The sequence below is a fragment of the Oculina patagonica genome, chromosome 6, assembly GCF_052425735.1.
Source record: "Oculina patagonica isolate OP01 chromosome 6, crgOcupat, whole genome shotgun sequence".
Taxonomy (NCBI): Eukaryota; Metazoa; Cnidaria; class Anthozoa; order Scleractinia; family Oculinidae; genus Oculina; species Oculina patagonica.
In genome coordinates this window covers 723,005-737,044 of record NC_135763.1, presented here as the reverse complement: position 1 = coordinate 737,044, position 14,040 = coordinate 723,005, and the positions used below count along the sequence as shown (strand labels likewise).

Genomic DNA, 14,040 nt, shown 5'->3' with positions numbered 1-14,040 from the left:
CAACAAACTCTAGAAATGTTGTTTCCTTGGCGGAAGTAAAATCTGAGATCCATGTACTTTGACATGTACTTTGATTTTTCTTGCTTCATTAATCCATATGATCTGCAAATATTTTTGTGGGTATTATTAATGATGATGCTGTTTTAATGCAGTTAGCCCCTTACAGATAAAGTGTTCTGAAACAGGACTTTTATTTTGGATCTGTTGATGCAATATCTGTCAGTGTATCTGGAATAAATGCTTAATCTAACTGGACAATAGTAATATATTTCAGCTTTGTTAAAAAAACCCATATCTACCATAACAGATGTTGACCAATGTACGCTGGCTTCGACTGTGTGCAACACTCGAAAATGCCACCCGTTTGAGCAATTTAGATCTTGAGGCATGGTTCAAGCAACAAGCTCATCGTTTTTCTTGACTTGGGACTTGATACTCAAAACTCAAAATTTTCAAGGCTTGAGGAACTGTCAACTTACATTTGAGCGGTACTGTATAATTAGACACTAATAAAAGTTTGATACTTAACAATTATTCCATGAGCACATAGTGGATATGAGATGGTAGATAGCCAACAAGGTGTCATTGGCCATTACTGTCTCATATCTAACAAGCACAAGTGGAATAATTGCTTATATTTAAAAAACACCCAAAGTATTGCAATATTTGAGCTTCCTGGCTGTTCTTGCTGACATGGTATATGAGCTCAAATATTGGCAAGAAGTAAATCAAAAATCAAGAGCTGCAAGATATCATGGCTAGTTTCTAAAGGGGCTACCGTATTTACTTGAATAAGCGCCGCAGTCCTGATGCGGCGCTTGGCTTCGTTGAACTAAAAATTGTCAGTACAAAGCAACTCTAAAACAAGCTTGAACACTTCTTTTCATCAAGAGCGATGTTTTGCAGTTCAAAGTGATTTTTTACCGCTTGCCCATTAGTTTTTCAATTCAAAATTTTACAATGGCACACTCGGATGCCGCCCGTTTGGCTTTGTCTTGGGCTGTTCCCGCTCTCTTCTTCTTGCTTGTCTTTTCCTTTCGGCTTGGGCTTCCTTCTTTGGCGTCTGCCTTGTTTTCTCTTTTCCTGGCCTGTGGTTGGTGGTGTGCCGTGTCGGTGTCTCTTCTCGCCGTGGTGCTTCCCGTCTTTTGTGCTTCTGCTTTCTCTTTCTTTGTTCCGCTCGTCTTTCTGGCTCGTTTCTGTGCGCCGCGTCCTTGCCCTTCTTGTCGTCCCTCTGCTCCTTCTTCGCGTGTTCTCGTTCGTGCTTCTTCTCTCTCTTTTCTTTTTTTCCTCGGCCTCTTTTCTTCCCTTCTCTGGTGGTCTGTTGCCGGTTGGTCCTCTCTCTCTCGCTCTCCTCTTTCCCTCTTCCTCTCTCTTTGGTTGCCCCTCTCGTGCTTGTCCGCTCTGTCCTCTTCCTCTCTTTCCTTCCCGCCCTCATGCCCCCCTGCGCCCGCCCCTGCCCTCCTCTCTGTCCTCGCCTCGTCCCTCCTCGTGTCCTTCCGTGGCTTTTCTCTGTGTCGTGTGTCTCCCCGTCCTGCGCCCTCCTCCCCCTTCTCTGTCTTTCCTCCCCCCTTCCCTCTCCGGGCCTCCCTCTCCCCCCCCCCCCCCGGGGCGGGTTCTTCTCTCTGCAGTCGTCGTCGCTTGTCCCCCTTCTGGGCGGTCGCTGGTGGGGGGTCGGGGCCCCCTCCCCCCCCCGGTCCCCGGCCCGCTTGCTCTCCCTCCCTCCTTCCTCTGTCTCCCCGTCCCGTCGGTCGTCCCTCGGCCTCCCGCTCCGGGGCCCGTCTCGGTGGCGGGCCGACTGGGCCCCCCCCCTCGTTCGCCCTCTCCCCCTCCCCTCTTCCGCCTCCCTGCCGCTCTTCCGTCCCTCTCTCGGCGTGGGCGTGGGTCCCCGGTCCGTCGCCCTGTCTTTTTGCGGCGCTCGTGCCCGGTTCTCTCTTCTGTCCTCCCCCTGGGACGCTCCTTCCGTCTTGGTGTGTACTGGGCGGCGGCCGCACTGGTGTCCGTGGGTGATGGTTCGCCCTTCTTCGCTGTCCCGTTCACTGGCCTTCCCCTCTGGTGGTCGTCGCGTGCACTGGCTGGTTCGGCGGCGCGATGTCCTCTCGCTGGTGCTCGGTGCCGCGCCCGTCGGTGACTCACATCGCCTCGATCGGTGGCCCTCTCTTGTGTGATCTGATCGTGGGTCGGTCGGGCGGGACGAACATTTTTGGGTGGCGTCCGGCCTGGCACACATGCTTTTGTCAGGTGCCGGTGGACCTGACTGGTGATGTCGCTTTCCTCCTTGCGACCTTCCTCTCCCACTCGTTCCCCCCCCTGCTGGTCCGACTCCCCCCCTTGCCGTCTCCTCCCTCGCTTCCGCGCCTACGTGTCATCCTCAGGTCCTTGAGGAAATGTTGCGGGGGGAGGGGTCCCCACCTCTCCTCCTCCCTTTCGTTTGGGCTCGTCTCGTTTTCTGTGATCTGTTCATCAATCATCATTTCTCCCGTGCCCGTGGCACAAAAGCACATTAAGTTTCGTAAAAAGCTATTTACATGATATAACTTATTTATTGGCAAAGAAGCTTAAGGCACCAACAATCTTAATGCCAAATTAACAACAAGTGCAGGGCTGTAACTAGCAATTGTAAGAGGCAAGACGAGGCACTACCCGCTAGATTTTAACCCAAAATTAAACACAAAATATGTTTTGCTGGGAAAATAATCCCAAGTTGGACAAGATTGATTTTTCTCAACAAGAAATACCTTATACAAAATGTCGAAGAAAGAGTTTCATATATTCAAGAACTCCCTAGAAGCAAGATCTTGCTTCGTCTATGGCAAATGTCTGGGTAAGGCTGGCCCTGAGGTGACATTCTTGTAACTGGTTACAATGGCAAATGGTGAATGAACCAGATCAGATCCATCACTTTATATAAAGAGGTTATGCTGCAACTAGAACTGGGGACGACGACGATATTGGCAAAGCCGATATCATAACACTAGTCATGACAAATTCTCATCTTTATCTTATCCAGCTGTGGTGATCGTTTTTCGATAGCATTGTTAATGGTAACATACTGAACTCTCAATCTTGAGCGGTGTTACCCCTAAAAAAATCCAGTCGAGCCACCTTTAGCTGCCTAATAAGCTACAACTTGCTATAACGTTTGTATTAGTGAGTGGCAGTAAGCTAGTAACAATGCTGAACGAACAGCAGGTTACAAGACAAATATATAAATGAAGCAGGTGGATTCCATGCAGTGGTATCTATATATGCTCTCATAAATAAATAGGACAAGCTAATTGATTGTTGTTATTTTTTAATTAATTTTTTTGATGTCAACTTCTCTGGAAACTTATTAAAACAAAGACCCACTGCCACTTTATATCAAGGGAAAAGTGAAAGCAAATGGAATTGGCTAGGCTAATAATGTATAATTAAAAAGAGTTACGCTGAAAATATTTTCTGCCTGGTTTTCATTTACTTTTTCCCACGTTAAGAAATTCCATTAAATATTTACAGCAATTTTTTCGAGCTTTCTAAAGCGCCTTTAAGGCCTTGTTAAAAAAAATAATAACTTAGTTGCCTAATAAGCTACAATTTAAGCCACTAACAATGCCGAATGAACAGCAGGTGACAAAACAAATAAAAATCAAAAACAGGTGAACTGCGTTCATTTATATGCTCTCTATACAGATCCAGTTGAACTCGAGGTGAAAAGGACAAGCTGAGCTGCGCCTTAATATAAAGAATGATTGTCGCTACGTTTCTTGTTCATTTTCGTACTGTTCAACTTTGCTGGAATTTTATTTAAACAAAGACCCACTGCCACTTTAACTTTATATTAGTTTTGCATTAGACAAATGGCGACAAGAGAACGCTAAAAGCAAATGAAATTGGCTAGATTGACAATGTATAATTAGAAAGAGTTTTACTACAACTATTTTATGTGCCTGGTTTTCATTTACTTTTTTCACGTTAGGAGACACCGTTAGGTATTTAAAACAGCAATTTGTCGAGCTTCTTAAAAAGGCTTTAAAAGCGCTAATAAGCCGTTGTTAAAAAATAATAACTTAGTTGCCTAATAAGCTACAATTTAAGCCACTAACATTTCGAAATCAACAGCAGGTGACAAAACAAATAAAAATAAAACAGGTGAACTTTGTTCATTTATATGCTCTCTATGCAGAAGGTTTCACAGAGCAATACAGATCCAGTTGAACTCGAGGTGAAAAGGACAAGCCGATCTGTGGGGAAATATAAAAGATGATTGTCGCTACGTTCCTGGTTCATTTTCTTACTGTTCACCTTCGCTGGAAATTTATTGAAGCAAAGACCCACTGCCACAAAGGAACATGTCCAAAATACCCTCTTGACGTGTATGGGGATGCCGTGCAAGACTCAGAGTTTGTTGGCCATGTTTTTCACAATTCTGTCACGTTAAACCCAGTTCAGTGCTACACCTGGTGTATACAGGACTGTCGATGTTTGTCGTTCAACTACAAAGAAAACAACGAAGACAAATACTGCGAGTTAAATGAAGGAAATCATTTTACCAACGAAACCTCTCTCAAGAATTCTCCAGGATCAAGTTATTACATCCTTCGCAGGGAATACCACCGACAGGTAAAGTTCGACACAAATAGCTTTCTTTTCCACCACTTTTTTTATTCTATTCCACCTTGTTATATTACACATTCCAATTATTTTTTCCTTCTCTTAATTTAAAGCTGCTTTTCGTTGTTTATTTATTGACAGTCTTTCATACTAGCAATGACAGCATAGCTTCTTAATAACAATGTTTCCAAAAAATATAAAAAACCCAAGACTATTCTTCTGGAACTTTGAAAAAAAAAATCGTTTATTCAGAGACCATACGTATTCATTTTATTTTCAATTTGCAATGAAACATTTAAGGTCATTGCCCTGTATTGCATTGCGCATCCTTACTGCGCAGAATTTTACGCGTAATAAGCGCGAGCGCGCGCACATAAACAAAATGGCGGTTTTTTTTTCTATGTGGCTTAGTCCGCGAGAGAAGTAAATTGTCGCTTTCTCGTAAACGAGTCTGGTGACCTATCAATTTTTTCTCATATTTTGGGTGTAGCGAACAAATTCTTTCTGTAAAATGAAAACAGATCAATTCTTGTGTTTGAAAAATAAATTATCGCTAAAAACGTGTACTTTGCTGGTATTCGCAGAGGAATTTTAAAGGAATTATATGGAATATACAAGGTCTTACTGCTCCAAAACGAATCTGGTGACCCCCCTTTTTTATTTCATAATTTAAGTTCCTTTAAAGTAATAAACCAGTAGGCGAAGTTTAGTAAAAAAATTGTGTTCAGTTCTATTTCAGGGCAATGACCTTAATCGAGTAATCGTTTTGGTCGTGTTCTTCGTGCAATGAGTGTTGAGAAAGTGCAAGACTGGAAACGTTTCAATGTTTATTACAAAAATATATTCTATAAGCTGAGATCCGAGTAATCCCGCGGAAAAGCTTAAGAAAAAAAGTTGTAAGTGAAGTAAAAGGAACCACCCTGTTGCTACCACACTGTTGCTAAGTAAAGCTCGCGTCCATGCATATTTTATAAGTTTGCTCTGTTTAATTTCCGTTGCAGCAGACAGTGACGTCATGTATAGCGGAAGTCACGTGCACCAATGGCTGCTGTGAGAACAATCCATGTCTCAATGGAGGAACCTGCAATGAAATCTGTGAGCCCGCGAGCGTTCGGTACAACTGTTCATGTCCGGTACCGTTTGATGGCAAACACTGCGAGATTCAGCTGAGAAAAAGTTGTCAGGACTACAAAGCAGCTGGGGTCAACAAGTCTGGATTGTATGCAATTGAAAATGACAGCAATCAAACCTTCCAAGTATTTTGTGATTTTGATTCAGAGCCTGGGTTTGTCTGGAATTTGATTGAGTCATTTAGTTTGTCCAACAAGCACCTTTTCCAGGTAAATATGGATAAAGGAAATATTATTTTGTGTGTTCTTCTCATTTTCATTCCAAATAGCGACTGCGAAGGAGACTACATTTTTCTTTGCTTTTGAATTAATTTGTTTGATAATCAACCTTATAAACAGGAAAGAAGCCACATTCTATTTAAACCTCTTTTTATAATTTTCTTACCTTTGAAATTTTAAGTGCTGAATTGTATAAAAGAAACAAGGTTATAACACTCATAGGTGTACGGGCCAGGGGGGAGGGGGTGTAATGTAAATCACATGGATCGTATCGTTGATATCTTCGGCCGCCGAAATTGTGTTTTATAAGCTCAAATGATAAAATCATATGTAGGTCTATGTTAGTGCATCGCGTGACACTCGTTTCTTTTCGACCTGCGAAATAAGTTTTGGGCAAATGGTACACCCCCTCCTCCCCCCCCCCCCCCCCCCCCATGGCAAAAAAATTGCCCGTACGCCTATGATAATACTAGACTCGTAAGGCATCTGTTATTGCTAACAAAATGTGTTTAACTGTGCGATAGTTAACCGAGTTTTGTCCCCTTTTCAGTCTTGTTCGAATTTCTCTTTTTTGTCTCTTTATAGAAAGACGTGGTATTTTACAACTACTCTGATTCAAGTGCGGTCAGCGGTGATTCCCCAAACTGGCAGGCGTATCTGATAAAACGACATAACCTCCTTTGGCTCCGAGATCAGTCGACTCACTGGCGAGCTACTTGCCGATACAACACAGACGGCACGGTATATAGGGATTACCTGCGAGCCTCAATTGAAGACTTCGACATCATCAGAGTCATACCCTCAGTGATTAGCAGCTGTCAAAAATACGAACTTGTCAACATCCGGGGAAATGAGTGTACAAATTGCACGGCAGCGACTTGGTATCGAAAAGGTTTTTACCCTTTGCACATCGACAGCTTTTTTCAAGGTGTTTGCGATTTCAATGGAAATCAGACTGGTGATGTCATAACTAGCGAAGACAACTTTGGATATTATGGTACTGTAAATCCCAAATTCCGTTGCACTTCAAGCTTAGAAGCAACGACTCAGTTCTGGATTGGAGGCCAGTAATATTGTGTCAGTAGAGGACATAATATCAGTTAATATTAAGTCCCGCACTTGTCTACCGAAAAACGATAATAGAATATACTCTTTCTTGAACTAGCATTTTGTTTGAAACCGCTGAAATTAAAGTCGAACCTCTCCTCTCACTTCATGGTATGTACATAACACTAATGATTCATGAAGAGGCTCAGATGCAAATACATCCACCTACATAAACAAAAGGTTGATAAGTTTTGGCTTTCTCTTTTCATACTTCATCCGACACTGATCCAAAGCTGAAAAGACGCTTAGAGTAAAGTCCTTGAGTTGCTAATTGCTAAGATTTTCATTTATCCACACATAAACTATATGCACATAATTTTCTTTTCTCACGACATTTTTGAAGGTCAGGAAAGGGCAGTATCCTGAAAAATCACTTTTCAATTAACATTTTAAACGTTTGTCATTTATTACTAAGGAAGACAAAAGCGAAACGATTTGCATATCAGTTAACATTTCGGGCCATTTATCAAATGGCAGTTAAAATGTGAGATGTCACTCAGATGTCACTTGGTCGTGTGTATGATGCTTTAGTCGACATTGGCTGCTTGTACATTTTGCAGTTGTTAAACTTATATTTTTAGTAATTTGTTAGTTGTATGTTAAACTATCGAGTTTTCGTCAGATTTCATTTAAAATGTTTTGCATTTGTGAGATATCAATTCAATTTTGCATCATTTTGCTCTTGTCAGTGCAAATGTCAATTGATTGTTAGGTGCCAGCCGGCAACAGTTTGACCGTCTGCCATTTATAATTGTGGATATTTTGTGGCCAGTTATATATAATAATTATAAGTTGAATTGTAAGGTAATATTGGGGCTGTTTCTGAGTTGCAACTTAGAACTTAGATCTAAAAGGGCAAATAAAGATTGAAGTTTTTGACAAAAGAGACTATTCTTAGGAGAATCCTGGCACCGTCAATCAAAGAAAAGTTTGGGGTCTTGTGCAAATCGTTAAAGTCCTTTTCCCCGTTTTCAAGCAAGGGCCTTTTAGGCCACTAGATTCACATGTAAGAGGGAAGGTATGATAGCAAATAGTTCATTTTGCAAGTCACATGAGCCTCTTCCAGGCGTCCGGTTAGTTAGGACCAGCGCAAAGAACGCCTAGTGGAAAAGGAAAAAAATGACACTGTTTAGAAACCGTCAGTTTGGGCTCGTAATTTTCTTACAACCTCGTTTGTCACTTGGACTACCGAAGTGCTTGTTGGCCCCTGACACAACCCTCCGTCAGCAGCCAATCAGATACCAGCAGCTAGGCTGTCATACTTGAGCAAATTTACTTTGAAGAATCCTTCCTATATTCTTTCAATCCATAGCTACACATTTTTTTGCGATTAACGCGCTCACCAGCTTCTCCTACGCCGTACATATAAAAACGATTGATGGATTGATTTAATTTTCCACATATTTTTAAAATAACTAAGGTTGAGGCGAAACGGTCTAACTGTCCAAAATTTCTAACTGTTTCAAATTTATTTCTGCCACGATATTGCTAAATCTAACGAGATATCACCTGGCTTCACCCATTCAGTATCAGCAAACGAAATGTGTTGTTTGCAATGTTTCTTCATTTCTCATTACAATTCTGCGGAACAAAGGAGGCTGTCTTACAGGAAGCTATCAAACAATTATACTTAATTGTTTGCAACTATATTGAGTTTGGTACGACTACGTACGGGACAAAGAAAATAATTCTGATTCCCCAAGTGGGAGTCCAACTCATTACCTTCGCACACTGGCATGATTCTTTTATCCATGCTCGTGATATAAACACATTGATTGCAGTTAATTTTAGCTTTAGCAAAGCAGGATGACATTGTTATCGCTTATGAATTTTGTATGTTGTAATGTTTTCCACTTTTTATTATGGGAGATTTGACATTTCTGTAATCGATACCTCCACTTATCTTTAAAATGTAAACAATCGGGAATATTTGTTATTTAACCAATTTTGCGGCGAGGTAAGGAAATTTTTCACCGAGTAAAGGAACAGGGCCTTTGCATAAAGCTTAGTACAGTACCTATGTTATCACTCATCATGATATGTGAAAATGTTCTAAGGCTAAAGGCGCAATTCTTCGTTTAAAGTATAATCACATCAATAACAGACTTCATTGCAATGCAACACAAATGACAGGTGACGTGAGGGGCCATTCTAACACAATAAGTACATAACAACGGCTTGACAACACCGAACAAATCAACATTGTTTATATTAATTTTTCCAAGCTCTTGATGTTTGTTACGTTTTCTTGCTGAGTATAAGAAAAGTTCAATTGAGCTCTGACGTGAAAATTTATCTATCAGGAGACAAAGCTCACCGACTCACTCATCATCCTCGCCCCTATTGATTGCGTAATCTGCTTTGTGCAAAAAGTCATGCATAATGCTGATATCTTAGCGCGCTGCGGTTCAATCATCTAAAATGTTTTCTATAAAGTGTCTTTCAATTCTCTTCACAATTCTGCGGGTCAAGGGAATCTGTCTAACAGGAAGCTGCGAGAAGATCTCCCTTGATGTGCACCGAGATGTCGTGCAAGACTCAGAGTTTGCTGGCTATGTTTTTCACAATTCTGTCACGTTAAACCCAGTTCAGTGCTACACCTGGTGTATACAGGACTGTCGATGTTTGTCATTCAACTACAAGGAAAACAACGAAGAGAAATACTGCGAGTTAAATGAAGGAAATCATTTTACCAACGAAAGCTCTCTCAAGCATTCACCAGGATCAAGATATTACATCCTACGGAGGGAGGTAAAGAGTAAATTTTATTCTGCTATTTATATTTTATACCAAAAAAGGACAAAAAATAATAATAATAAAAACACTGTGAAAGTACTTCGGTCTTAAATTTGTTCTTGACTTCAAGTAAACTCTGCCAGGACTGTTGCAAAAATCCGATGTTATAACCAGACCCACTATTTTTAGTTGTTTAGTTTTTTAATATCGAAACTTTCCTTGACGCATGAGAAATTAAAATTACTTTTTAGGTATAAAGAAGTGCCACCGTAGGGGCTTTTAATTACTAGAATTGCTTGATTAATGCCCGCAGTTTATGTTTTAACTAGGATAATTACATCAACAGCTATAACCAATTTCCTCCCAATCTCTCTTCATAAGATAGTTGGTTATATAGTTTACGAGGACTTATTTCAGCAATGCCCAAATTCGTAATTAACGAGCAACTCAGTTAAGGGACGTTTTAAGGTTTAGCGCACGAAAAACAACAGGGAAATTTCTATTAAAAAGCATGGAATATAAGGCGATTTTACTTAAATATCGTTTCTTTTGCAATAATATATTTGACAACTAAACGTTTATCAAGTATAATGGTATGTAGACCACTTTGAAGAACTTTTTTCCGCTATATAACGGGAGTGTGGACTCCATAATGCGAAATACTGTTTATTATTTATGAAAGATGTCAACTTTTGACAACAGACGTAAATTAAAAGCATAAAATTTTCCATATTGTAAATGCCTTCGTTATAAATTTTGTTGGTGCGGCTAATTAAATTTTCTTATTGATTGCGAGATCCCTACTACTGTCAAGGAACGTCGGCTCACAATCGCACAACCAACTTTTCTTGAGCAAAATGTCAAGGTGAAGAATTATATTGTGTAATTTTCAGATTAAACAGTGTTTGGGGAACCATACATGACTTATTCAGTGGGCTTTTTGGTAGACTTTCCATACTCGGATCGACGTAAAATTAAAGTTAATTTACACTCGTATTTGTTTTGGATTGAAGTTTGCAATGATGCATTTTCAGTGAAATCGATGATATCGCCATGACAACTATACAACAGTGTATACAAGAAAAACCTTGGAAACAATGAAACGTAACTTTACACAATCATCTGCTCATAAGAAAATTCTGCATGTTTAAGTGCTTTCGAATCAGAATCACAACTAAAACGTTTCAAAGCGTATTTTTTGCACAATAAAACAGTAGTAAATGAACTGGGAAACAAACACTGCTTTGATGAAAATGCTTCAAATCTATGCCAAATGTCATGGAACTTATCTTTCGACGCTGTGATCTTAAGGAAACACGTTATTCTCAATAACACTCTAATTAAAATGTTTGGGTAATATTCCTCAATGGTAACTGAAAGTGAAGGGATTCGTTCACATTGCCGATATCCTGCTCTTGTTGTTTGGACTACAAACCTAATTTTTTTTAAGCTCTCAATTTTCCTTCTTTTTTTTTTTTTTGGAAATTTTTAAAGACACCGTTTATTTTTTTTTTAATTTCATCAACCTTTTAAGACGTGTCCTGATGATTTAGTTCTTCATATTTTTAGCGGACATAGATGACTTTTCTAGAATCATCACCTTCTTATTAGCATTTTGAATTGTACTGCTTATTTTCTTGTTCAAGACTTTTCAAGTCCTTTTTGAAGTCTGGCCGGACAGAAGGTGTCCTTCTGACATGTAGCACAGTAAAAAAACACCCTGCTCGATTATAAAGAAAAGAAGGAAAGGCTCTTTCAAAGCGGAGCCAAGCGAAGCACATCCCAACTGCATGTCGGCACTTGTGACTTCCAAAAAGAATGTTATGAGTCTCGTCTGTACAGGGCCGTAACCAGACCTTCGGCATAGACGAGGCAAGATCTTGCTAGGGGGTTATGGGGGCAGACCCTTAGGAAAATTTTGAAATCTAGAAGCTCTGAATCTCTTTCAGATACATTTTTCTTGAGGCATTTTTAAAGAAAAATCAATCTTGTTCAACTGGGGATTATTTTCCCAACAAAACATATTTTGTTTTTTATTTTCGGTAAAAATATAGACGAGGCAAATGCCTCGTCTTGCCTCTTGCTAGTTACGGCCCTGCTGTAGAAATTATGAATCCCGAAAGCTTAAAGTTTTTAATTTTAACAGAAGTCTACTCATTCCTTAAATTAAGCCTATATTGTCTATATTAGGTAAATCAAGGATATGCAAGAACTGTTCGCGAATGCACAATCAGTGATCTTACTTTCCTGAAAATATTCTGAGTTCCTCGCAAAATAGGCGAAGTCTTTTTTTGAGTCTATCCTAAAGCGCTGAAGTATTCTGATCTATTCTTTTTGTGCGGGGAGCTTTAAAGTTGTCATGTTGCTTTTGTTGGATTTTGTCTTCTCAAACGGACAATAGACAGTGGATAGAGTACTGCCTCGATGATCAGTCGGTTGTAAAGCTGCAGTGCCGGTTGTGGCAGTACAGCCCAATGTTACATCGGCAGTTGGCCTTGTTACATTAGCTGCAGGTGAAAGCAGGATCTGGTGGTCAAGGTGCTGTTTTCTTCCCTTGTCGTCACTCTCTCCTCATTTCCAACGGCTATTCTGAGACTCTTCTGGCCCCCTTGTCTGGTTTCATTGCTCACCAGTTTTGATTATCTGTCTTCATGCGGTTGTTGCGCTCTGCCGCCGTGGTTTCGCAGGTTATTAGACTTGATGTCGTCAGCCTTCAAGCTGCGCATGCAGACATTTTTGAAACGCAGTACCGCAGGGTGTTCAAGGGGGTCTATGATCCGCCGACAACCTCTCTGTACAGCACATCTTTTCGGGGATTCTTCCATTCTCCATTTTAGTAACGTCGCCAAGCCATTGTAGGGGCATGTGGCTGGGTTTGGCGTATTTGCTGCAGATGCCTGCCTGTTTCAGAAAATCCCTATTTGTGACACGATCCTGACACTTTATTCGTGGGAAAGGTAGGTAGTGTACGTGGAAAGTGTCGAGGCGGCGCTACTAGAGTTACCGTTTTTGATTGGAAAGAGGATCGAGGAGGAGGTGTCAAACTAGACAGTGCCTGTCATATATCTTACTTTAACAAAATCAACCTTTTCTTTACTAGATTCACAGAAGCAAGGCGCCATGTGTTGGTGAAGTCACGTGCACCAATGGCTGCTGTGAGAACAATCCATGTCTCAATGGAGGAACCTGCAATGAAATCTGTGAGCCCGCGAGCGTTCGGTACAACTGTTCATGTTCATTGCCTTTTCTTGGAAAACACTGCGAGATTCAGCTGAGAAAAAGTTGTCAGGACTACAAAGCAGCTGGCGTCAACAAGTCTGGATTGTACAGAGTTATCGATGACAGCAATCGAATCTTCAAAGTATTCTGTGATTTTGATTCAGAGCCCGGGTTCGCGTGGAATTTGTTCGAGTCAGTTAGTTTGTCCAACAAAGACCTTTTCAAGGTAAATTTCGTAAGCGCGAAAGGGTCTGGTGAATGGGCTGGGCATCTTGCAGTATCCTGCTACATAACTTAACAAAACGTGCAACTGGTTAAGGGATCAAAAAGCATTGCAATGGTTGTTAAGCTGTAGTATCCTTTCCCAAGCAGATTCGGTTGTTTTAATTACTTCAATAGTTTAATCAAAACTTCTGAACTTTTTTTAAAAACAAAACGCTGCATGGCATCGGCAAAGTTCACAGCTGAGCTGACTAAAGCTATTCTCTTTTTTTCCCTTAGAGTGCGGTCTTTTACGATTACTCTGATTCAAGTGCGGTCAGCGGTGATTCCCCAAATTGGCAGGCGTACTTGATAAAGCGGCATTACCTTCTTTGGCTCCGAGATCAGTCAACTCACTGGCGAGCTACTTGCCGATACAACACAGACGGCACGGTATATAGGGATTACCTGCGAGCCTCATTTGAAGACTTCGACATAATCACAGTCACACCCTCGGTGTCAAGCACTTGCCGAAAGTACGAACTTGTCAACATCCGGGGAAATGAATGCGTCGATTGCACGGCAGCGACCTGGTATCGAAAAGGTTCTTACCATCTGCACATCGACAGTTCTGATAATAGTGGAATGGGTTGCGATTTCGACGGAACTCTGAGTGGTGATAATGCAAATAGAGAGGACAACTTTGGATATTATGGTACTGAAAATCCGATATTCCGCTGCACGTCAAACCTAGAATCAACGACTCAGTATTGGATTGGAGGCAAGTAATTTCCTGACGACAAAACCCAGAAGATCTGTTATGACCTTAAGGCTGTCC

General features: G+C 40.9%; 2 protein-coding genes across 3 annotated transcripts; both read left to right on the top strand.

Annotated features, from left to right (window-relative positions):
* Nucleotides 1–4,117: 4,117 nt before the first annotated feature.
* LOC144656347 (uncharacterized) lies at nucleotides 4,118–7,870 on the top strand. Of its 2 annotated transcripts, none has more exons than XM_078516575.1 (3): nucleotides 4,118–4,599; nucleotides 5,595–5,930; nucleotides 6,525–7,870. In XM_078516575.1, exons 1-3 carry the CDS (start codon nucleotides 4,240–4,242, stop codon nucleotides 7,008–7,010), a joined length of 1,182 nt encoding a protein of 393 aa, XP_078372701.1. In that variant the 5' UTR covers nucleotides 4,118–4,239; the 3' UTR covers nucleotides 7,011–7,870. The 2 variants fall into 2 exon arrangements, with proteins under 2 accessions (XP_078372701.1, XP_078372700.1); XM_078516574.1 differs by having other exon boundaries at nucleotides 5,592–5,930.
* A 1,518-nt stretch (nucleotides 7,871–9,388) lies between these two features.
* Nucleotides 9,389–14,040, top strand: LOC144656348 (uncharacterized). The gene is made up of 3 exons (XM_078516576.1): nucleotides 9,389–9,797; nucleotides 12,883–13,227; nucleotides 13,503–14,040. The coding sequence occupies exons 1-3, from the start codon at nucleotides 9,468–9,470 to the stop codon at nucleotides 13,989–13,991; spliced, it is 1,164 nt and encodes a 387-aa protein (XP_078372702.1). The 5' UTR covers nucleotides 9,389–9,467; the 3' UTR covers nucleotides 13,992–14,040.

Coding starts and splice junctions, on each gene's coding strand:
- LOC144656348 (XM_078516576.1), top strand. CDS start 9,468: ATGTTTTCTATAAAGTGTCTTTCAATTCTCTTCACAATTCTGCGGGTC. Junction 9,798..12,882: donor ATTACATCCTACGGAGGGAG/GTAAAGAGTAAA, acceptor TTTCTTTACTAG/ATTCACAGAAGCAAGGCGCC. Junction 13,228..13,502: donor CCAACAAAGACCTTTTCAAG/GTAAATTTCGTA, acceptor TTTTTCCCTTAG/AGTGCGGTCTTTTACGATTA.
- LOC144656347 (XM_078516574.1), top strand. CDS start 4,240: ATGATTGTCGCTACGTTCCTGGTTCATTTTCTTACTGTTCACCTTCGC. Junction 4,600..5,591: donor GCAGGGAATACCACCGACAG/GTAAAGTTCGAC, acceptor TTTCCGTTGCAG/CAGACAGTGACGTCATGTAT. Junction 5,931..6,524: donor CCAACAAGCACCTTTTCCAG/GTAAATATGGAT, acceptor GTCTCTTTATAG/AAAGACGTGGTATTTTACAA.